The following is a 24,342-nucleotide window of genomic DNA, read 5'->3' on the forward strand; positions in this document are numbered from 1 at the left end:
CTATAGATGGAGTTTCTTTTTGGGGTGATGAAAATGTTCCAGAAATAAATGGTGGCAATGGGTGCATGACTTTGTGACTACAGTAAAAAACACTGATGTGTACATTTTAAAAGAATGAATCTCATGGTATGTGAATTAAATCTCAATAAAGCTGTTATTAAAAAAAAATAGGGACACTATTCAGCAATAAAAAAATAAAAGACCTACTGATACATGCCAAACATGGATAAATGTTAAAATCATTAACACCAAGTGAAAGACAAAACCAGACCTGAGGTTGCCTGGGGTTGAGGGCAGGAGAAATAATTGACTGCAAATGGGCAGGAAGGAACTTTCTGTGGCGATGAAAATGTTCTAAAACTGGACTGCAGTGATGGCTGCGCAAGTATAAATTTGCTAAAATTATCAAATTATACATTTACCATAGCTGTATATTATGGTATGTAAATTATGCCTTTAAAAAAATGCTGTAAAAATAGGAAAATTTCCTAAACTGCTGGCAAAAGTGTAAAGTGGTACATAGAATCACTTTGGGAAGCCATTTGGCAGTCTCTAACCAAACCTGAAAATATGTGTATTCTAGGATGCTGCCATTGTACTCCTGGGTGTATGCCCAATAGAGATAATATCCACATATTCATTAAAAGGCAGGTTCAAGAATTTTCATAATCACCCAGACTTGAAAATAATCTACATATTCATGTATACTGAAATGGATAAATATATTCAGGTATAATCACACAATGGGATTTAGCACTATATAAGAACAAACTACAACTACAGGCAACAACAGAGAGGACGCTTAAAATCACTGTAGAGCAAAAGAAGCAAGACACAAAAGAGGACATACTGAATGATTCTAGCTTTATGCAATTTATTAAACAGGCTAAGCGAATTTCTGGAAGTGGTTACCCTTGGGAACAGAGAGTGATTAGGAAGGGGGATGATGGGGGAGTCCTGAGATCCTAGACAGGAGATTCTAGATCTGGGTGCTTGTTACTCAGGTGTGCTCAGGTTGTGAAAATTCATCAAGCGGTGCACGTATTACAGATACTGCACTTTTACGTATGTGTAGCTCTCCAATAATAAGTTAAACACACAAATAGGACTGCACCTAGATCCTGCTCTCTCTTTGGCTCTAAAACTATCACAAAACATTTTAATATTCCCATGTCTTAACGAGTCAGCAATGAGCACTATGATAATTCAAACAAACCTAGTAGAATGACGAATGAATTTGCCATATTTAAGGACGGTTCTGTGGTTGTGGTCAAATTCAGAGAAGGCCTGTTCAGCGGAAGATCGTGCCCACTTTGACAATTTAACACAATAGAAACCATTATCCTCCCTAGCTTTCTTGGATAATAAAGGCCATGCATTTTCTCTGTACAGCTGATATATCATATGCTTGGCCCATTTTTCAGGAAAGAGCTTTGTATCTGTCACCATCTCAGCAATTCTGAGCTATCAGATCTTGCACTCACTTGTGATACGAATTCCTCACCCCCCCACCAATCCACGTCCTCTGCATATAACTCTCACAAAATCCCCAGGAGACCTGATTTTCTCAGTCAAGTTCTCTTGGGAGAAAGCTTTCTAGATGGGTTATTTTCTTTATTTTTTTTTTAGCTAGGTTAAAAAAAAAAAAATTAGTTCATGTGAGGTTTTCCACGGCAGCCCAACCTAAGATATTTCACAGGTTTGTGAGCTTCTTAATTCTCCCATTGTTCCCAGAGAATGATGCCCTTGACAATCTATTGTCCCCAAATTACTTGAATCTCAAGCATCTCTCACTTCTCCTCACTAACCTCAAACAAAATCACACAGACAGGAAGGAAATGATCACATTCTTAAACTCCCTCTCCTCTTCTTTTAGCTCCTTTTCAGAAACATGAGCCTAGAAAATGGGCTCATTCATATCATCAAAGTGCATGTCACTGCAGTTACTTGTGGAATAGAATCCCATTCCCCCTGTTCCTACAAAGTCCATATGCCAATAAACTGTTCCTTTTTGTTGGGGGTGGGGGCACTCTTGAAAGAAAACCTCTCCACATAACGTACCACACTAACAGTAGCCCACTCTACCTCCAGTGTTGATAAATGACACAAGCTCTCCCTTTATTACCCAAGCTCATAATTTTGAAGAAGGATAGCACTGGGTTGGGAAATATCTCTTTTCGCACCAAAAGAAAATTCCTTCTTTTTCCTTCCTCCCTTCCAAGTAATAGGGCTTTGATCAGCCTTGCTCCCCTCAGCATTTCCGGAGCTCTGTGACACAATTATGATAAATCCCAGACCCTGAGAGGAGAGGTGTGAGGGTAGAACCAGAAGTTCTAGTTTCCTGGGAGAGAAATTCATATTCATTTCACACGAGCAAGTAGAGATGGCAAAGACTGAGATGCCTAAAAATGATAAACTTATGTTTATCAGATATCGGGGTTAAACTGTTAAATAATAGGCTAAAAAAAATAAGCCAGTGATTTCCAGTAGGGATGAGGCTGGCATGGGAGTTCTTGCCGGGGGTGGATGGTAGTAAGACTGCTATATACTGGGGTGTTGGGAGCAATTCAAAGGTCCTGATGATATGGACAGAAGACAGGGAAATACTGGCTAGAAGAGGGCAGTTCCCTGGCAAAGGCCCCACCCTCAAACTGGAGACGCTTGAGCCCTAAGTGAAAACAGACATTCCTGTCTTCATGACCAAAAGTTGCCTTTTGGCCCGCTATACCCCGCTATCCTGTACCCATATAAACCCCAGAACCCAGGCTCCAGAAGCAGACAAGAGGGATGAACAGAAGAGCAGAAGAACAGCAGAATGGCATGGCAGGGAGAAGAGAAGGGGCATCTGAATGTCAAGGGACAATCAGAGAGGAGACTGGCCCCCGAATGGCTGAACTCCATCATCTTCTCACTCGATACCCCTTCCAGCTCCCTATACATCCTGCTGAGAGCCAACTCCGCCACTCAGTAAAACCCCCACATTCATCCTTCAAGTCCATGTGCGACCTGATTGTTCCTGGACGCCAGACAAGGACCTGGGTACCAAGAGGTCACTGAGCTGGTTAACACTTAAGCTGTCCACAGACGGCAAGGCTGAAAGAGCCCACTGTAACACATGCCCACTTGGGCTTCAGGAGTCACAGACACATAACCCTAGTGCCAGAGCCCCAAGGAACTCGCCCTGGCTCCTGCACCTGCCCATCTGTGTGCTCCCCCTCCCATAAGCTGTCTGAGCAGCGAAGGGTGACTGAACAGATGAGCCACATTCCTGTTGCATGTCCTTCAAAGCGGGGAGTGGGGTCAGGGAATTCTCCCGTTTCACTGATGTCTGAGCTCAGAGATAAACTCCTGATCAACAGGGAAACACATAAAAAGTAAGACACTTTTCAGAAAGCTTTCTCTAGACACTGCTAGTAAGTTTTGAAGTTACAAGGCAGAAATGCAGACAGAATTATCTATTATTGGTCAGAAGGGCAATTTCTATCATACCTATTTAACAGAATTTATTCCCACACCTGCTCCTATTTTTCAGCCAGACAGGCTCCCTTTAGCAGAGAAACATACGCATTTAACACCAGCTCCCAATTCCTAGCTGGCTTTGAATTCCTTTTAATTTAAAGTAATTTATGCGAAGGAATCTTCCTCTGGGCAAGGCACTTAATCCAAATATACCTTTAGAGGCTTCTGTCCCTAGTGGGTTTTCTAAGAAGTCTGTCATGTCGTGGTTCCAGGCGTCACGGACGGCGGACTTGGACACCACTCTGTCATGCAGATCCTGCTGTGGTCGAAAGTTATTTCTCAGATACTCCACCGACTTGACATGGTCTTGCTGCTCCGTGGTGAAGATGGAATAAAAAGCCTCAAGCTGAACAGAGAACCAGAGAGGGGAGGGGTAAAAAAAAAAAAAAAAAAAAAAACACACAAAAAACACACATCAATTAGAAAAGCTATTTGGTCCAAAGCAGGTGAAGGTGATAAGAGCATGAAACGGTAGGAAGTGCCCAATGCCAGGGCTGCTAAACCCAGCAGGACCTGAGGCTGCCTGCTGGAAACACTGCCAACAGGCTCATCTGGCTGTGGTTTCTGTCCTGCCAACTAACCAGGAAAACACTTCATTTGAGGGCTGTACTGCACTCTGAGTTTGTGCCTCCCATGAGAGAGTCCCAGTCTTTCTGCAGTGCCCTGCTGGAAAGGCCTTTAGCATTCTAGCAAGAAACATAGGGTCACGGTCAAACTGTTATGTCCCAGAGCCAGACTGCCTGGGTATGAATACTAACTCCATCGCCTACCTGAACAAGCTGCTTAACCTGAGCCACCATTTTTCCTCAATAAAATGGTGATAATCATAACAATATTTACCCAAAAGGATTTTTCTCAATATTAAGTGCTGACAAAATATTTAATCCAAGTACAGTGCTTAAAACAGTTCCTAGCATATCATAAGAGCTTCATAAATATTAGGGATTTAATTCTTGGCATCTTCCGACATACTAGCGATCAAGTTTGGCAAAGTCGCCAAGTCACCAAATGTGTGACTTGCAAGTCAAACTGCCTAAGTTCAACATTCACCAGATGGGTAATCAGAGATAAACTGTTCAAGTTTTCTGTAACTCAAGTATCCACAACTGTAAAACATGTAATAATACTTAACTTATAAAGTTGTTAGAAGTATTAAAATTTATGTAAATTGCTTAGCACACAATTAAGTCCTCAATTAAGGTTAGCTGCTATCATTATTATTAATATTATTAAGAAACATCTCTTACAAGACTGCCGATCTAACTTTTATGGAATGTAAAGGAAAAAAAATCAGGGTGCCCAAATCATATTTCTATTATCAAAAGGGATTCTTTGGGCCAGGTGTGGTGACTCAAGCCTATAATTCCAATACTTTGGGAGGCTGAGGTGGAAGATCGCTTGAACCCACGAGTTCGAGAGCAGCCCAGACAATGAGACCCTGCCTATATAAAAAATACAAAAATCAGCTGGGCGTGGTGGTGCATGTCTGTAGTCACAGGTTCTTGGGAGGGTGAGGTGAGAGGGTTGCTTGAGGCTGGGAGTTGCAAGGTGCAATGAGCTATGATTGCACCATGCACTCCAGCCTGGGTGACAGAGTGAGACCCTGTCTCAAAAACAGAACAAAACAAAAAAGGGATTTTTTTGTGTCCCTCAACATTGTGATCATTAAAAAAGGTAATTCTGGCCAGGCCCAGTGGCTCATGCCTGAAATCCCACCCCTTTGGGAGGCCAAGGTGGGTGGACCACTTGAGGTCAGGAGTTCGAGACCAGCCTGGCCAACATGGTGAAACACTGTCTCTACTAAAAATACAAAAATTAGCTAGGCATAATGGTGCACACCTTAATTCCAGCTACTCGGGAGGCTGAGGCATGAGAATCGCTTGAACCTGGGAGGCGGAGGCTGCAGTGCGCCAAGATTGTGCCACTACAGTCCAGCCTGGGTGATGGAATGAGATTCTGTCTCAAAAGAATAATAAAATTTTTTTAAAAAATAAAAAAAGTAATTTTATTACATATGAGGAATGGAACAGCGACTGAGTGACAGAGACTTGTCCTCAACAGGCCACAAAGTTATTCTTGTCACCAAAAAAAAAAAAAAAACAAAACTGTAATTTGAAATATGCAGCCACCAAAAATACTAATAGGAGAAGAAAATAGAATGAAGAGAAAAGCTGAATGAACTGTTTCTGGCCCATCTGGATCCTCTGGTGCCAAATAGGAGTGCTTTCTGCAGGAGAAATGGTCGAATGGTGCTAGAAAGATGCTCTCTGTGTGTTGAGTGACTGTCTAGGCTTTGGGGAACCAGAAGGCAGTTAACACTAATGTGGAAAATAAAAAAGGTAAATCACTATCTGGGTTTCTGCAAATTCTAGGTGGTCATCCAGAAGCCTGGAACTAACCCCCACTGTTTCTCAAACAGCCTCAGAAAATGACGCAGAAAATGACCTGCTTCCAAACAGTCTGCCCTCTCTTTGCATGAGAAAGCAATGAATTGAGGTAGTGACATTAGCCATGCAAAAATCATCTGAGTATATGAATTCACCTATCATTCTACCTCGATTCCAGTTCCACAGTTTATGTAAAATGATAATAAACCATGGAATTTTTTCTGCCTTTTACATAGAACCAGGACGGATTCACAACCAGCCTAAAAGCCAAAGCAGCCTGTTACTCTTGTGTTACTTCAATTCTCTGTGAGTTACTTTACTTCTCATAAAAACTCATAGTGTCTCTAGGTAGCATCTGCCTGCCTTCCCATTCTTTCTGCTATTCCTTCTTTATTTACAGCAAAGGCAAGACATGACAGAAAAATTAGGAAAATTGGACTGATTACTTTGTCCAAATGTAAGCCACTCAAATGAAGACAACTAAAGATGTTGAAAAATCACCTCCACCTCATGACATGAACTCACTTGATAGGACTACCAAAGTCAGAACTGAATGCATCAAATGTGAGAGCAGGTTTCTGATTTTCTCAGAGAAAATAACTTCTTAAAATCATATGAGAAGTATTATCAAAGACCCTCTGGAGACAGCCCAGAAAAAGACCAATCAAAATGATTAAAAAGATGGAGAATAAATCCTGTGAGGAAAGGTTAAAGGAAGTGGAATTGTTTAGCCTGAAGAAAAGGCAAGTAAGGAGTAATTTCATAAAGCCCCTCATATGTGGAAGATGCTGACCAGCTTTTCTCCATGTCCAGAGAAGACCAAACAAAAGGGAACTGGTTTAAATTAAAGCTGTAGAGACGTGAGTTTAATAGAGAGAGACATTCCTTAACTTTCAGGATGACTTTTTAGAGAAATGGACTGGGCTGCCACACATCGTGAATTAGACCGGAAATTTTCTGGAAGAGACAGCCATCTGTCCCGAAATAGTTTAATCTCTGAGATGTCAGAAAAGAATGGCCTGTCTCAGAAAACTGTCTCAGCAATACGACTCTGAAGTTTGTTTATTCTCTAGAATACTTGCTTCTTTCACAGCCAGCATTAAATTCTCCTAAAAAGTTTATTTCGGAAGCCTCAGGAAAGAACAAGTCACATAACTGTAAAAATGAGGCAGGTTGTGAATTTAACACAAAAATGCTTTCACTTAAATTGCTATTACAGCTTAATGACATGCTATGGTTTAAAAGCATGGTGGCTTCCTTGTTATTAACTTAACTTGCCCCAAGATTTCGAAGAAAGGATGTGATGGTTCTGGGAGTGAACTGATGACCCGAACGATATTATATTGTCAACTGGATCACAGTTGCGCTTGACAGTCATACAAAAGAGGGGAAGGAGGACAAGCTTAGCACACTCATCAAATGTCCTTCCGTGGGTTGGCTGCATTCACTAAAACCCTGTCATTTTTCTAAGTTAAATGAAAATCGCCAGTAGCCTGTCTCTTTGGCAACTGGCATGCTTGGCCAGTGAGTTAAAAACCTCCAGGAGCCTTGGATTGGTGAGAGGAGTCTACGTTTCTCACTTTGGCAAGTGGGCAGTGATGAAATCTACTGATACATCATTACACAGCAACTTCAGTCTGTCCCCGGACCCTGACCCTTGCCTTGGACCTCCACTTTGTTTGATTCCAAAAGGTGCCATAAGCCCACCATGAGAAAGTGTCCCCTAGAGTTGTGCAATATGGAAATCAGGCTGGAGCCACAGAACAAACCATACAAAGTTGTGTCTTTCTGCGTCTTTGACCGGTCCTATGTTTGGTCCGTAATCTGTTCTGCTTTTCTGGATCTGGTTAACAGCTAAACAGTGATCCTTGAAAAATGTATATGAGATCACGTCATGCCTCCGTTCAATACTTTTTAACAGCCTCCCATCCTTAATGGTGGGGCCCTTATGATCTGGCCTATGCCTAATTCTCCAAATTCAAAACCCTTACCCCTGCTACCTGGGTACAAAATCCTGTTTTTAAACCCTACTTGCTAAATGTGTGACCTAGGTCAAATTATTTAATCTTTTTGTGCCTCAATGTCTTTATTTGTACAATGGAGGTAACAGCATTACCTATTTCCTGTGGTTTTTATAACTATTCAATGAGCTGTGATACATAAAATATTTGGAATAATTCCTGGCACACAGAAGGTGCTCAGTAAATACTATCACTACTGTCATTATTATTTTATGAGGAATGTGGTAGCTACAATTGTACTCTAAGCTTACAACAACTGTAAAATGCTGTATCAACCTTCCCTTCCTTATCCCCCTTATATTTATCAAACCTATGACATGCCAGGTACTACTTTAAGTACTTTACAGACATTATTTTGGTTTCCAACTTCTTTTCAGCTTAAAGTAATGACATTAAAGTAGCATTACAGCACACGCTTATTATATCATGAACACTAGCAGCCAATATTTCCTGAGTGCTTATTCCATGCAAGGCATTGTGCTGAGACTGGTATGTGCTTTCTCTCACTTAATCCACAGAGATCCCATGAGGCTGGTGGTAATATTATTATTAATAGCAGTATTAGTATTAGTTTTATTGACTAGTAAGGAAATTGGGCTTAGAGGCATTCAGTAACTTGCCCAAGTCACTGATATGGTTTGGATCTCTGTCCCCACCCAAATCTCAGGTGGAATTGTAATTCTCAATGCTGGAGGAGGGGCCTGGTGGGAGGTAACTGGATCATGGGGATGGAATTTCCCCCTTGCTGTTCCCGTGACAGTGAGTGGATTCTCACGAGATCTGGTTGTTTAAAAGTGTGTAGCACCTCCCCTTTCTCTCTCTTCTTCCTTCTCCAGTCATGTAATGCATGCCTGCTTCCCGTCCGCCATGATTGTAAGTTTCCTGAGGCCTTCCCAGTCATGCCTCCTGTACAGCCAATTAAACCTCTTTTCTAATAAATTGCCCAGTCTCAGGTAGTTCTTTATAGCAATGTGAAAATGGACTAATGCAGGCACAGGAACCAAGAGGTGAAGTGAGGCTTAGAATAGCAGGTCTGTGTGACTCTATTTTGTATGCTCTCAGCTACTTCATGCCACAGGCATAAGAGGCCTTAGCATTATCCACTGAAAGAGTCACACTGCAGCGGAGAAATGGATGCAGTGATGGTATAAGTCCTGAAACAATTCCCTTTAGCTAACCCCAAGGCCATTCCACACAGGGCACCCTGCATCAGCAACATAAATCTATCTATCTTCACCCTTCTGCACTCTGAATAGAAACTGCCAATAGCCCAACACAGAAAGAACTGGGAGGCATGAACAAGACAGCAGGCCCAAGGAGGAAATCCTGTCCACCTCCCAAAGCCCTCACTTTTCTTAGCTGATCCTTTGCCACAGCAGGGTAATAAACACACTTGGATTTATCTTGACTTTAATACAACTAATGAAGTCTTTATCATTTAGTAAAAATAAATGAAAGTTTTTATTTCTATAATATTAAATTGACTCTTAAACTTTTGAAGTGAATGTGTAAAACATTTCTTTCTTTTATCCCTGCTTGGGGATTTGTAATTGCAGTTTAACTGGTGCCGTTTCAAGAACAATTTTAACCTTGAATTGCGAATGTGTTGGCTCGAAGTGTATATAAATCATTTCAACTTAGTTTTTATTATAAAAGTATTACAGAGAATAATTAGTTTTTAATCTGTCGGTTCGAATCAAAGGCAAGTTGAAATCTATTCATGCCATTCATGCGTAGCAAGAGCTCCTGTCCACAAGACTTGGGCAGGGCACCATTGTGGATGAAAGGGAGAAATGAGAGAATACCAAAAGTAATATAATTGTGAGCCATTAAAAGGCTGATACGTACAATAGTTAAAGGGATGGGCATATAATGGCAATTAAACAAAACCAGGGTCCATTATTAGCACAGTAAGGAACCCAAGGATACTAACTAGAAACTGGAAAATCTCACCTAAGGTCATGGAGATTATTTTAGCTTCACCACACATTTGAGGGATGACAGGGCAGGTCCCGTTCATTGCCTCATTATTAAACAAGAGAATGATAATGGAATATTAAATTCCCAGTAGCCTGGAGCATCCAAAATTTTACTTACTGAACCACAGCTGCAAACATAAAATCTAAGAACAACTAGCTAAATGCAGGGCCATGCCCCTCTTGTGGCTACAGTCAGTTTTGCATGAAAGTGATTATAGAAAGGGCTTTATAGAAAGAAAAGGACTTAGCCATAATTAACAAAGAAAGCCATCTCTTTTGGATTAATATGGCATCTTCACCCTATCATTAAAAAACCTCCTTCATTCACATGCACTGCACGTCATGTGTTGAAATAGAAACGTTCTGAATTAAGTGACTCACCAGTTGTCGTGGCTTTGAGATAAACCTTACAGCTGTGACAGCCAGAAGCCACATGTGGCTATTCCATTAGAAATATGGCTAGCCTTACATTTGCAGTGATAATATTTTGGATACATTTGATTAAATAAACTATACTATTAAAATTAATCTCACTTGTTTCTCTTTACATTTTTTAACTTGATTACTACAACATTTTAAATGATGTGGTTTTACTTCTACCAGACAGTCCTGCTTTAGAGGCTTGGTCATCATTTAATACCTTCAACAACAACAACAACAACAACAACAACAAAAACAACGCCTAATATCTCTCAAGCACTTCCTGTGATGTGCATTTTATACATATTCTAGTCTAAGCATTTTATACATATTCCATCATTTAATCTTTATTGTGACTCCATGAGGGGGGTATTACCATCATCATGTTACAGATGAGAAAACCAAGGCACCAAATAGTAGAGTACTTGAGTAATTTGCCCAAAGAACAAAGCCATAAATGGAACCCAGGCAGTTTGCCTCCAAAGCACACAGTCTTAATTTCAAAGAGCTGCTCTACTCTTTCTGACAGATACCTTTGGTTAAAAGGGGTGATGCAATTAAACCTTTTCTGTCCACTCCAGCTTACTGTCAGAAAAAAAAACAAAAAAAATCACACATGTAAAGGTAAACAAAGTAGATGCAGTCAGACGTATTTATTGCCTTTTTGATAGCACCCCCTACAAGCACTTAAGTAAAATTCATGCTGGGGAGAATCATAGGCAGTGCCTTATTTTAACCTACAAGATGCAAACAGTCCTGGAAAGGAAGGGTTGGGTTGGTTGCCTATGGGCAAAGAACCATCATCTGAGAAGCACTATTCTAGAAGAAAACAAATCCTAGTTAACTGGACTGAAAGCTAATCATCTTCTATGACTGATCATGAACACGTTGCCTGCAACCATCTCCATGTGTTGTCCGGCTCCTCTGACATCCCACAGAAGGGCCGAGAGTGCTGCCATTTTGTTGGGGTGACCCATTTTGTTTGGGGGACATGATTTTGGCCTGATATTTTCAGAAGATGTTTAGAGGGGCCACATAAGCCATGCTGACAAAGTGGGGAATCCCAAACCAATGTGGGGTTCCATTAGCAATGCTGTATTTTAATCTAGATTATCACACAAGCCAGAGGTACAAGTGCACTGGCTGGCAGGGCCGACTTGAATGCCCAACTAGACTCACAAAAGGGAACAAGAGAGGAAAGATTACTGTTTGCCTGTATGTACTCTGAAAGGCTTCAAAGAAATCCACATCATACAAGTCAACACTTTCTGCTAACCGTCATATTTTATGCTGAATATGCTCAAATTTTCATTGAGTGCAGGCACCCATGCTGGATGACAGGGAAGAAAAGAGAGAATACAGCGACTGTAGAGAAGTAGAAGAACGAGAGACTAGGAATGTTTTCTTTCTGTCAGAGGCAGACATGGAATTCCTGACTACTTGGCTTTTCCGAATTGGCTGTTTGCCTTTCTGAAATGAACATTCTGTGCTAACTTCAGAAAGAATGTTGGTAGGGTCAGGGTGGGAAGGTCTGAAGTGATAATACTTGGACGGTGAATGCTTTCCTTTCCAAGGGCTGACACAGCTGTGACCTCCACAAAGCCAGCCAGCAAGGATCCAGTTTGGCCACATGAATATGAGCTGTTTTCCTCCCTTGGGAGAGAGAGAGGGACACATGAAGCAGTGTCTGATAAAAGTAAAGTATTATCTTAAGATGGTTTGTAGCAAAGAACCTGGAAAGCAAATATGATTGATTTCTTTTCTATTTCCCTGAAACACAATACCTACAGAGAAGTTATATATTGGAAGGCAAATACAAATCTTACATTATTTCTTCTTTGAGCGTATGGGTGGCAGAGAGTGGAATAGTGAGCAGATATTTAAAAAGCACTTTCTCAGAGCCCCAGTTACAAAAATGGTGATCAAAATGCTTCTAAAAGACAAACACTTGGCAAAACATCCAAGCCCCAAACTGTTTTCATGTTTCAAATCTGGAGCTATAATGAAACCCAGCATATGTTAATGGTCCTTATTTCTCTCCAGCTAATCAACGACTCTCTGCCTCTCCTTACATGGAATTCTACATGAAAAGTAGCCAAATCAGTATTCCTTAACTTCATTATCTCAAATCTTTTTCTTTTTCTTTCTTTCTTTTTTTTTTTTTTGAGACAGTCTCACTCTGTCATCCACACTGGAGCGCAGTGGCATGATCACAGTTCACTGCAGCCTTGACCTCCTAGACTCAAGTGATCCTCCCAACTCAGCCTCCCAAGCAGCTGGGATCAACAGACATGTGCCACCATGCCTGGATAATTTTTTAAATTTTTTTTGTAGAGATCGGGGTCTTGCCATGTTGCCCAGGCTGGTCTCGAATTCCTGGGCTCAAGGGTTCTTCCCGCTTCACCCTCCCAAAGTGCTGAAATAGGCGTGAGCCACGGAGCCGTAAACCTTTCAATCTTTCAAGACAAAAGTATTTATTAATTGACAAAAAAGGATCTTGAAAAAAAAATTCCTTCCGCCAACCCTGCACATATAAATATTTGGGCTGTAACTTTAATATTTTTTTTTTAATGAAACAATGTTGGCATCATTATTGGAAAGAAAACTCATTTCTTATTTCATTATCTCCTTAAGGCTGGCAGATCCTGTTCTGAAACCAAATCACCAGTCCTTTCTTTATTGTCAGGGTCAGATTAAAAGGAAAAAAAAATCTGAAAGTAAAATGATTGCCAAAACAGCAGTGAGGCCAAATAAATTTGTTCAGCCTGGCCTTACACAACCTAACTTGATTAGGGGGATAGTGTCTCTACTGCCCCTACCTTCTTCTAGGGAACCTGCCCCATTTACCCACTGACAGGTAACACTGGATGTTTCAGGATGCTATCTGGCACCTCTGATGGCTCATTCAAAGATGGACATGTGACCCAAGGCCAGCCAAGTAGTTGGTTGGCCAATGTCTATTCAGACCCACCTACTGGAATACTTGACATAAGACCCAGAAGGTCAACTGGTATTAGAACAATCAGACTGGAGGAGGTGGTCATTTCTATGAAAGACATCCTAAGTACCTTTCAATTTTGGACAGTCTTGGTTAATGGCTCAAATCCACTTTCTTACAAATCCTACCCATTGTTCTTGGCTCTATTTTTCGGAATAATGCAGAAGAAATGTGACACTTTTTGTAATTCAATCCATGCTGAATTTTGCACAACTAACATGTCCCTCCTAAGAATCATCCCCAACCATGCATTCAAACCTCATGAGGCGATTTAAAGACCTCTCATTGCCCGGATGGTTCCCCTTCCTCTGACACTGCCTCAATCCTATCTCCAATTCATCAGTTCCTACCCACAGTTAACTGTTCAGCCTAAATAATGTCTTCCCATGAAATGTGCTCAGGCCACACTCAGAAGGAAGCAGTACAGTATAGTGGTCAGAAACATGGGTTTTGGAATCAGGCAAACCCAGGCTTAGTGTCTGGCTTCATCATTCATTAACCATGAATCTTTGGGCATGTTACCCAATCTCTCCATGCCATGATGTTCTATGTGAATACCCATCTCTCTATGTTTGTGTTGCCACTGATTAAGTTGATATGTATAAAGTGCTGAGTAAAGTACACAGCACACAGAAAGAACTCAATCAATGGTATGTTTTATTTCATTTCTCCATGTCCACAAATCTCTTTCTTTTCTGAACTATGGGTAGACTTAGTGGTCAGAGCATGACCTTTGGAATCAGACACCATGGCATAGTTATCAGTTGTGTGATTGTGGGCAAATAACCTTCTGTGTGGCTTGATCTCCTCTATAAAATGGGGGTATGCACAGCACCTTCCTCCTAAGACTGTAGAATGCGGGTACAAATAACATCTACCTCACAAGAGTGTTGTTCGTGAAGATGAAATGGGTCAACATTTATAAAGAGCTTAGAAGAGTTTCTGGCACAAAAGGTCATCATCATTGAGGATAGCTATTATTACCTCCTCAACATTGAATACTTAAACAATACTCAGATTTCATGCATGCAATTCTCTTTAGTGAGTTAATTTCATTTGCGGCTAAGAAACCACGTTCTATCGCTTGCAGTTCTTGGGTTCAAAAACATGTTTGTGGGAAAGACTGCAGGAATCAATGACGTGCACAGGATCAAGAACACATTCCTTAGTGGTATACTCTAGCCATGCTGGATCGTTAAGTCAATACAAAACAAGTAAACACTGAAACCCCACTTGAGGAAGAATATCTACCTGATGGTAAGAGATGGGGACGGGTCTCCGGAAGACTATCCACTCCACTACTTCGCTACACGGTGGTGTGGTCAAGGAACCTGTGTACCGATAATAGCTGCCCAGGGATGCAGGCAGGAGATCCCGGAGGACGAAAGGATCCAGAAAGGTCTCCTTCTCTGTTTGGGGAAAAAGGGAAAAGAAAAGCACAACGGTAAGTCACGCCATTCCGAGCCGCAGACACAGTCAACACCCTCGGCATGCTGGTGCCACATCACAAGCCTTATGTTTGTTTATATCCCGAGAAGCACTAGCATTTGGTGGTGGGAGAGCCTCAGTAAACAAAGCAGCATTTCCCAGGGTGTGTTCTGAGGATACCAGTACCACAGTATATTTCAATAAAATACAGGTTCCATGATGAACATGGTTGGGCCACATTAAAGTCCCTCTCCCTTCCCCAGGAAATAGACAAAACACTCCAGCATACCAAAATCTCTGAGAAGTCTTGCAGAAAAGAAATGGGCTTGAATTTGTTTAACCCACCCCTTCCCAATCTTGTTTCATCATAGAACTCTTCTCTAATTATCTATGAACAGATAGATAATCAGTGGAACAAACTTCGGGACACAATAAGAGAATCATTATGAAAAGAAAACTGTAAGTCACCAGTAATGTGCAATTCCAAAGCTGGCTAGATTTCATGATGGTCTCACCCAAGTCCTCTCCAAATCAAAGTGAAGCCCAACCAAGGCACAACTAGAGACTTAAAAAGAATGGCCCCAGGAACTCACATTCTTTTTACAAACATGGAGGCGTCTTCCCTTAAACAGAAGAAATGACATTTAAGTTCAGACCCAACAATGAAAATATGATCAATCTATGAGGAAAGCAAGGCATGGAATGGGTTAGTGTCTGCTCAAGGTCACACAGCTCCTAAGAAGCAAAGCCAGTATGTGAATCCAGTTGTCTTGACACCAGAGACTCCACACAGCTCTGACTCAGCCAAAGAAGGCACTGAGGTTAGCTAGGTGAAAATGCAAGGGTGGGGGCAAACAAGGTGAAGAAAAACATTGTAAGCAGTAGAAACAGCATGAGCAAAGGCCCCGGTACACGAAGGAATAGTGTCGCAGAGAAGATGAGGAAAATGTCTTATAATTCTCCCAGCATGCCCAGTAAACTATCTAGCTTCTTTCATGAGTCAGAGAAGGTTCTAGTCTCTCCATACATCTCCAGACATCTAGTCTTGAATTTACATCTGGGATTCTCTCCCATTCCCTGTTAGAGATGCAATAAGACTACTGGAGTCCTGCTCATGGGGTCCCTTAGCTCCTTCATGGATTCCACCATGGGCCCCAGGAACAGGGCTCCAGGTGACCTCATAGACACACCTGAGCCTACAGGAATATTATTTCCAAGCCTCCTCCCTCCTCCCTCCTTCCTCTTCTCCTTTTCATGCAGAACAGCTAGTGCAGGCATTTGGGCAACTGTGCATTCCCAGACTCGAGAAGTCTGTGTAACTAGGGGATAATGCAAAAACCCAACAGGAATCAACTATATTATAATTAAAATTGCAATTTCCTTTTGGAAAAGATTAGTTGAAGAAGGCTTAACATTGATTTAGCTTCGCCTATATGCCAGGCACTATTCTGAGTATTTACATGTTGCAAACACTTAAACAGCACTTACTATATGCAACAGGCCCTGTTCTAAGAGCTTTATAAAGATTAATTTATTTAATGTTTAAAGTAACTCAGTGAAGTTAGTCCTATTATTATCCCCAGTTTACAGAGCCAGGATGCAGAAACAGGTAGCTGGGTTTAGAATCCAGGCTTTTATTATTCACATCACTATGCTCTCTTAGTTCACAACTCTATAAAGTGTGTGCTTTCTAATACTCATTTTACAGATGTGGAAATCAAGGAACAGAGAGGTTAAATAACCAAGCCCAAGCACTAGTGAACAGCGAAGTAACAGCAGTTATTCGTGAGGCTCAGAAACCCTGGCTGATTCTCAGAGAGGTGTTCAATTTGTCTTTTTCTAAAATAAAAATTTAGTATTAACCAATAAATGCAAAAGTCTTCAAATCATAGGGTTCTATAATCAAAATTACAAAAACAATTTCCGTTGTACAAAAGGCTAGAAATAACGGAATTGCCCCTCCGCCCACTGGCAAGTCTGGGCTTTAATTTAAACCTGGTTACCAGCAGCCTAATGACAGGGGAAATCTCTGCAAGCATGCTTGGCGGGGACTGGTTTGGCCGGGAGAAGAAAATATTTTGGCCTTTGCTTGCTGCCTCTGAGCTTCCTGGGCTGTGTAAATAGTCAACACAAAGCCCCAGGTGATAGAGGGTATGGGTAGGGCTTGGCACCACCAACTCCAAAACTGCCACCTTCATGTCTCCCTCATGTTGTAGGTGAACTTGGAGTCACAACGCAGCACACCAACCTGCCTTAGGATCAAGGGATCCAGGCCGAGTGGCTAGAGAATCAGAAAAGTTTTCCCCTCAGAGCCCAGTCCAACATTACGGTCGCAGTTAAGCATGCTGTATGCTGACAGGAAGTGACAAGACAACCCCGGCAAACCCCTGGCAGCCAAGCCCCCATCTAAACACACTCTAGGAAGAGGCCATGACTTTAAAGAGCATCAAAAGATAAAGCAAAAGCACCTGCCTCACCAACAGGAGGAGATTAGATTTCAAAGGGGAACACCGATTGGGCAGAGTCAGGCTCTTATGTAAGTTCTCAGATGGGCTCACGGATTGAGCAGGCATGATGGAAAGTGCGTGTGACCCCTGCTGCAAACTCAAAAGGGCCTCTCTGTTCTTGACCAACACCAGGGCTTCAGAGGCAAGCTCTGGCTTTTGCTGATCAGCACATGCAGTCAGGTCGGTGGCGAGGTGGGTAGACCCGGTACAAGGGACAGGGGAGGAGGGCCTGGCTTCACTGCTTATTCATTCCACCACTATTGCTGCCACTGAATCTTAGGACTTTGTGATCTGGAAGGGACTTGGACAGTTCAGTGGCTTAGTTCGGTGGCTTTGGAGGCCAAAGAATGGTCTCTTCAAACAAAATCTTGCTCAAGAGCCCAGCAACTCAAATAGTTAAGTCAGCCCTGACTGAAGCTGAGTAGGGGATCCAGGGACATTTTGAAAACCATCAATTTAGTCCAATTCTTTGACTTTAGGGCTGGATAAATAGAAGACCAGGATGAAGTAAAAGACCCGAGGTCAAAAATATGTGAAGAATACAGACACTCACATGGGATTATTTATTCAGGGAATCTGAAACAGTATGCCTGAAGAGCAGGAAACATCATTCAGTGCTGAAAACTGACATCTAACCACTGCCTGCATCAGCACCCCCAGCACTTGTTCGTTCCTTCAAGGGTTGCTGCTGGAGAACAGATTTTCAGCCTGCCCAGGTTCAAATCCCAACTCCGCTATCTGTGAGCTGTGTGAGCGTAGGCAAGTTATGAAACCTTCCTAGGCTGCAGTAGTGAAGATTATAAATTAGTCAATATAAGAAAGGGGTTCAGAAAGAGCTGGGAACACAGTAAACATCTCATACGTGATAGATATTATTCTTACTCTAATTGTTGTTACTTTTACTATTATTCCTCTAAGCTACCAATGTTTTGTCATGTACTTTCTTTAATGTTTTGTGCATGTCTTTTTTTTTTTTTTAAACTGGATTACTGCTTGTGCCCTTAAAGGCATACCATGTTAGATATATTGTCCATCAGCATGAGCAGTCTAGGTTAGAGCTTTCTTTGCCAAAGCTCCAGTATGGGCTTTGAATTAACTGACATTTGACGGCTGTGTAACGTTAGGCAAAGGCCTTAACCTCTCTGAGCTACTTCCATCATCCGAAAATGGGAATAATGAGAATATTTACTCTCAGGGTTGCTGTGACAATTAAGCAAGTTAACAGACATAAGGGGCTTGGTATAGTTTCTGGCCCACTCTAAGCCCAGATTTATCAAGGCAAGCATGTGGCTGAGCACAAGCCCAGCTGAGGTACAGGCTGGCTCATTTTGGGTTTTAAGCTAGGAATGAGCAACCGTTTTCTGCAAAGTACCAAAGAGTAAATATTTTAGGCTTTGCAGGCCAAGAGGTGAATTTGAAGTTGTTATGTAGGTACTTAAATAACAAGCACACTTTCACAATCTTATTAACTGTATTTGAAATGCTATTAATAACTGAGAACAATTTTCAAAATATATATCTACTTAATGAGAATAATATGATTCTCTTTTGGGAGAATAACATTTCACTTAATTAGGAATTGAATGTAAAAACCATTCTTAGCTCAGGGGCCATACAAAAATAGACAGTAGAATGGATTTGGCCTTCGGTCATATTCTGCCTGCCCCTATTTTAACACAAGTGTTGGGGGTAGGAAGTGGGAAAGGAATCCCAAGTATCAGAAAGTCACCTTGATAGCCATAGCCAGACTTGTGGGGTGGGGGGAATTATGCTGTATGTTCAGGTGCCCCCATTAGTAAATGACAATGCATTACAGAATTAACACGAGCAATACATTACAGAATTAACTCTCGACTATTTTCCCCCATCTCAGTTCAACTCGAAGAGCAGTTTGCAGCAATCTTTCTGATAATTTCATTGCCTGCTCAGTCCCACTGACAGTGCTCTACTGATAAATGGGGTGCTTGCAATGCTTAATTACAAATTAGAAACAATTTTAGAAATGGTAGCTCTGTATTTCTAGTACTGTCCACTGATGCCAGCTTAAGCCATAGGGGCTCAACTGGCCAGACTCAAGACTGGTGGTTCCTGAGTATAGCCACTGGGAGGAAGAAAGAAAGCACTTTTCAGCTGAAAACGTAAACTCTTCCATTTATAAAATCTTTTTTTTTCTTTGTATAAATTAGAGACAGATTCTCACTCTGTTGACTAGGCTGTAGTGGCACTGCAGCCTTGAACTCCTGGCCTCAAACAGTCCTCCCCTCTCAGCTTCCTGAGTAGCTAGGACTACAGGCTTGTGTCACCACGCCTGCCTAATTAAAAAAAAAAAAAAATTAGTAGACATGAGGTCTTGCTGTGTTGCCCAAGCTGGTCCCAAACTTCTGGCCTCAAGCAATCCTCCAGCCCCAGCCTCCCAAAGTGCTGAAATTACAGCTGTGAGCCCATATGCCTGGCTAACAAAATCTTAATAAATGTAGGTATTATAAAATGGGAAGAAGTGCTAGAGCTAGGTCCCCTGGATATGAATCCTAACTATTCTACTTAAAGGTTTGACTGGAGAAGGTTATTTAACCTTTGTGTAAGTGTTTCCTCATCTGCAAAATGGGATAATAACACTGACATTACAAGGAGGTTCTGAGTATGACTCAAATGAGTTAACATCAGGTGAGGGCTTAGGAGAGCACTTGACACAGTAAGCATGCATAGTGCTTGTTAAATAAGTCTTGCTATAAAAGGGCAGTGTGACTCCATGCCCGTCCTTATCAGTGCATTCTGCCTCCAACTTTTATCATAATTAGTCATTTGAATTCAAAACATTCCTGTCCCAGCCACTTACTAGTTGAGAAAAATATTTGAAAAACTATTTATACCACCATTCATTCCATTATACCATAATAAGCAGGTACCGTGCATTACTAGATAAAAGAATTGAAAAGAAATGAATCTCGTATTCCACTTTCAAGGATCCCGGGTGCTGTATGCAGACAATATTATATTTTAATAATTAATTGTTCATCAAAGAAAAAGATGAGGAACAGGGATGCTAAATTCAAAGTTATTCAAATTGCAAAAATGAATAATGTATGACTTTTATATTAAATACACACTGTATTAAGTAGTCTACATTTTACCCAACGCTTTCTTTCATTTTTAAGCATTTTGAATGACAATATGAATAACCACTTAGGGGAGATTTATTTGGAAAAAGAAATATCTTATTTGAATGCAAAGGGTTTATATCTGAAGATGATTAAATTTTTCTTATCAATTAGGAAATTTTGTATAAGGGCTTTAAAGTCATGGTCAACCACTAAGCCCAGCGCGGCCCAGTTATCCTTGCAGTTTCCTTTCAACATTAAATTATATCTGGCTGATTCTGTTCAATTTCTTATTTCTGATAGCAGTGCCAGGAGGCAATTTTTAATTAAAGAAAATTTGAAAGATTCAAATATGGATAATTGGATTAAAAATGTGATCATTAAAACATTAGATGATAATCAGCTGATTGATTGCATCTCTTGGTTATGTTAATAGTCTAATATTTTCAATGCTTTGGTTATATAGGAAAAAAAGAAAGCTCTTTATAAAATATGATGAACAGTCAATGTATGGAAGAGACCTGTGCAGTAATCAGGAATTGTGGAAGTGCACTGAACACCGACTCACACACCCCAATAAACAATGTATTACATTGGAAGACTGGAAGGTATTTGGACAGGATGTGGTAGTTTCTAGGGGAAGAAAACCTGAAGCATTCCCTAAACAAAGGACCAATTAATTTTAGGAAAGTGTATGAAAGCCCAAGCTTCTGTTTTTAGCCCAATGATTATTTGGTTTCTTCAGGGTTTCCCACAACTTTTTTTTTTTTTAGAGGAAAAGCAATTAACTTTTCCTTAAATGCCTAAGATCACTGGGGCAGGGCTAGCCTCTGCCTGGTGTTATGCAAGGAGGGAAGGAAGGAGTGGATAGTGCAAAGAATTGGGCATTAAGTCATTAGAAATGAAAGATGATTTATGACAGGGCCACTTAAACTTCAATGTGCAAGCAAATCATCTGGGAAGCTTGTTAAAATGCAGATTCTGATCCAGTAGATCTGGGGTGAGAGCTGAGATTCTGCATTTTTAATAAAACGGATGCTGCTGGTCTCAGGACCATATCTGACTAGTCACTTTCTACAAGGACTGTATCAAAGGGTTCCTACATCCTGTGCAGCCTCATTCACTTCTACTTTCTGATTTTTAGGTATAACCACACTGGCCTCCTTGCTGTCCCATGAACACACTGCCCCAGGGCCTTTGCACTGGCTCTTCACTCTGTCCAGAACATTTCTTCATTACTCCATTCATGGCTGCTTTTGGACCAAATGTTCTGCAGCTGTTAGCAACTTAGTCATATTTGAATCACTGTTTCTAAATGAGGCCTATCCTGACCACTGTTTTGCAAATAGCAATTTCAAGGGCAGGATCACTGAGAAGGAAACATTTGATTGAAAGCCTGAAGGCAGTGAGGAAGTGAGCTACATGGCTACATGGGGAGAAGAACACTCCAGGAAGGGAGAAAAGCCAGTGCAGAGGGACCCTGCCTGGTTTAAAGAGAAATGGTTGGAGTGAAGTAAGCAGGAGGGAAAACAGAAGGAAAAGATCAACTGTCCAAAACTTTCCAGGATTGAGGGGGAAAAAAATCAGCTTTTGGGTGAGTACAATTGATAATTCCACTCAGAATTGTGAAGAGGTGACACAACTGAGTAAAACACTAGACGTGGAGTCAGTAGCTCTGGGTTAAGTCTAGACCAGCCATGAATGTAGCGTGTAACCTGGGAGGAGTCTTAGGTGTGACAGTGGGCGACAGGAGGGCCTGCCAAACACAGGGGTGAGAAACGGCAAGTTGGGAGGAAAGAAAGAGGCTGAGGGTGAGAATCCAGAAGGCAGCAGGTAGGTGAGAAAGTATTAGATTAGAACAAAGATGGCCAGGCGCAGTGGCTCATGCTTGTATTCCCAGTACTTTGGGGGAGGCCGAGGTGAGTCAGTCACCTGAGGTCAGGAGTTTGAGACCACCTGGCCAACTTGGCGAAACCCCACCTAAAGACACAAAAATTAGCCAGGTATGGTGGCGTGTGCCTGTAGTCCCAGCTTGTCGGGAGGCTGGGGCAGGAAAATTGCTTGAACGGGGAAGGTGGAGGTTGCAGTGAGACAAGATCGCGCCACTGCACTCCAGCCTGGTGACAGAGTGAGATTCTGCCTCAAAAAAAAAAAAAAAAAAAAAAAAAGAAGCCTCCCTAGGGGGACCCCAGAGGGAGTTAATTTTATGATCCAAATACAAACAAAAATACTTGCTCTCTATAGCGGGGTGTTGATTATCAAAGTACGTCATCATTCTGTCATTAATAAGGAGGATGTAATGGGAATGACGGCGTGGGAATGGGGCTGTCCTGTTTGCAAAGTAGGGCCATGTGCAAGGCTTCACAGTAAATGATTTTAAGAAACAGGCACAAGACTGAAGTTATGATTGGGTGATGGGGAAATCGAGGTCTCAAAGACACTAGTTTTTCGTCTTATACATGAGAGGAAAACAAGGTTTACAAGGAAAGAGGCTGGACCACAACTGCACTGTGTGTGACATGGGAAGGGATCTGGCTCTCCTTATGTCCATCTTTCTACCACCCTCATTCCGGATCCCTGGGCTCTGGGGTCCTCATCTGCAGGATCACGTAAGGAAATCTCATTGAAGACTAGGCAACTATTTTAGCTTTTTATTTATTTATTTATTTTGTGGAGACGGGGTCCCGCTCTGTCCCCCGGGCTGCAGTGCAGTGGCGTGACCTCAGCTCACTGCCACCTCCACCTTCTGAGTTCAAGTGATTGTCTGCCTCAGCCTCCCGAGTAGCTGGGACTACAGGCGCGCCACCACGCCCAACTAATTTTTTGTATTTTTAGTAGAGACGGGGTTTCGCCATGTTGCCCAGGCTGGTCTCAAACTTCTGAGTCAGCTCAGGCAATCTGTCTGCCTCGGCCTCCCAAAGTGCTAGGATTATAGTCGTGGGCCCCCACGCCCAGCCTCTTTTAGCTTTTTAAATGTAAAACTAATCCTGACACTGCCCAGCTTAAAATCTTTCAGCGGCTTCTTGGTTCATTTAGAATAAAATCCAAACTCCTTACAGTGGCCATGGGGCCCAACATGACCTGTCTACCTCTGCAGCCTGTATTTTGCTCTCTCTCCCTTGCTGAACACCTACCTGCCTCCTCACCTTGCTGTTCCCTCTGCCTGGAATGCTTCCCCTCCCACTACCCACCATAGAGATGATTCCTTTTCATCCTTCATGTCTGATCTCAAATGTCACTGCCTGAGCCCCCCATCTCAGTATGTTTTCTCTGTTATTTATTTATTTTATTTATTTTTGAGACAGTCTCGTTCTGTCGCCCAGGCTGGAGTGCAGTGGCACGATCTCGGCTCACTGCAACCTCCACCTCCCGGGTTGAAGCGATTATCTTGCCTCAGCCTCCCGAGTAGCTTGAACTACAGGCGTGCACCACCATGCCTGGCTAATTTTTTTGTATTTTTAGTAGAGATGGGGTTTCACCATGTTAGCCAAGCTGGTCTTGAACTCCTGCTGCCTGCCTCAGCCTCCCAAAGTGTTAGGATTACAGGCGTGAGCCACCATGCCCGGCTTGTTATTAACTTTCTGCATCACACCTTCATTTCCTTTCCAGCGTTCCTTTGTTTACTGTCTCCCACAACAGCTTGATTATTCCACAAGAGCGAAGACCTTGCCTGTACATATATCCAGCAGCTAAAACACTTCCCCAGAACACAGTAGGTGCCTAATAATTATGTGAAAAGAGAATGAAGAAACAAACAAGCACAGTAGCTATTGGTATATTTTAAATAACCAATAAGTCCTAGATACTGTTTTCCTCATCTCTAAGTCAACATCAATCGTGAGATGCATCATTATTCCAATACCACTAATAAACGAAACATGTTGCTAATTAAACAATGATTTGATATGAACTCAAAGATGCATCCCAATTTTAGAGTTGTTAAAATATGAAGACATGAGAGTCGCAGAGTTGATTAACTAAGATA

The 24,342-nt window shown here is 41.8% G+C and overlaps 1 protein-coding gene across 6 annotated transcripts in view; it reads right to left on the reverse strand.

Moving 5' to 3' along the window:
- The window catches only part of PTPRG (protein tyrosine phosphatase receptor type G), a 735,254-nt gene that overhangs the window by 125,829 nt on the left and 585,083 nt on the right, over positions 1 to 24,342 (reverse strand). For all 6 annotated transcript variants that reach the window (XM_024244436.3, XM_024244435.3, XM_063722016.1 and 3 more), the window contains 2 exons: positions 14,576 to 14,733; positions 3,673 to 3,865 (listed from right to left, as the gene is read on the reverse strand). In XM_024244436.3, the coding sequence (XP_024100204.1) occupies positions 3,673 to 3,865; positions 14,576 to 14,733 (351 nt within the window). The remainder of the gene's footprint in view (positions 1 to 3,672; positions 3,866 to 14,575; positions 14,734 to 24,342) is intronic.

This window comes from Pongo abelii, chromosome 2 (assembly GCF_028885655.2).
Source record: "Pongo abelii isolate AG06213 chromosome 2, NHGRI_mPonAbe1-v2.0_pri, whole genome shotgun sequence".
Lineage (NCBI taxonomy): Eukaryota > Metazoa > Chordata > Mammalia > Primates > Hominidae > Pongo > Pongo abelii.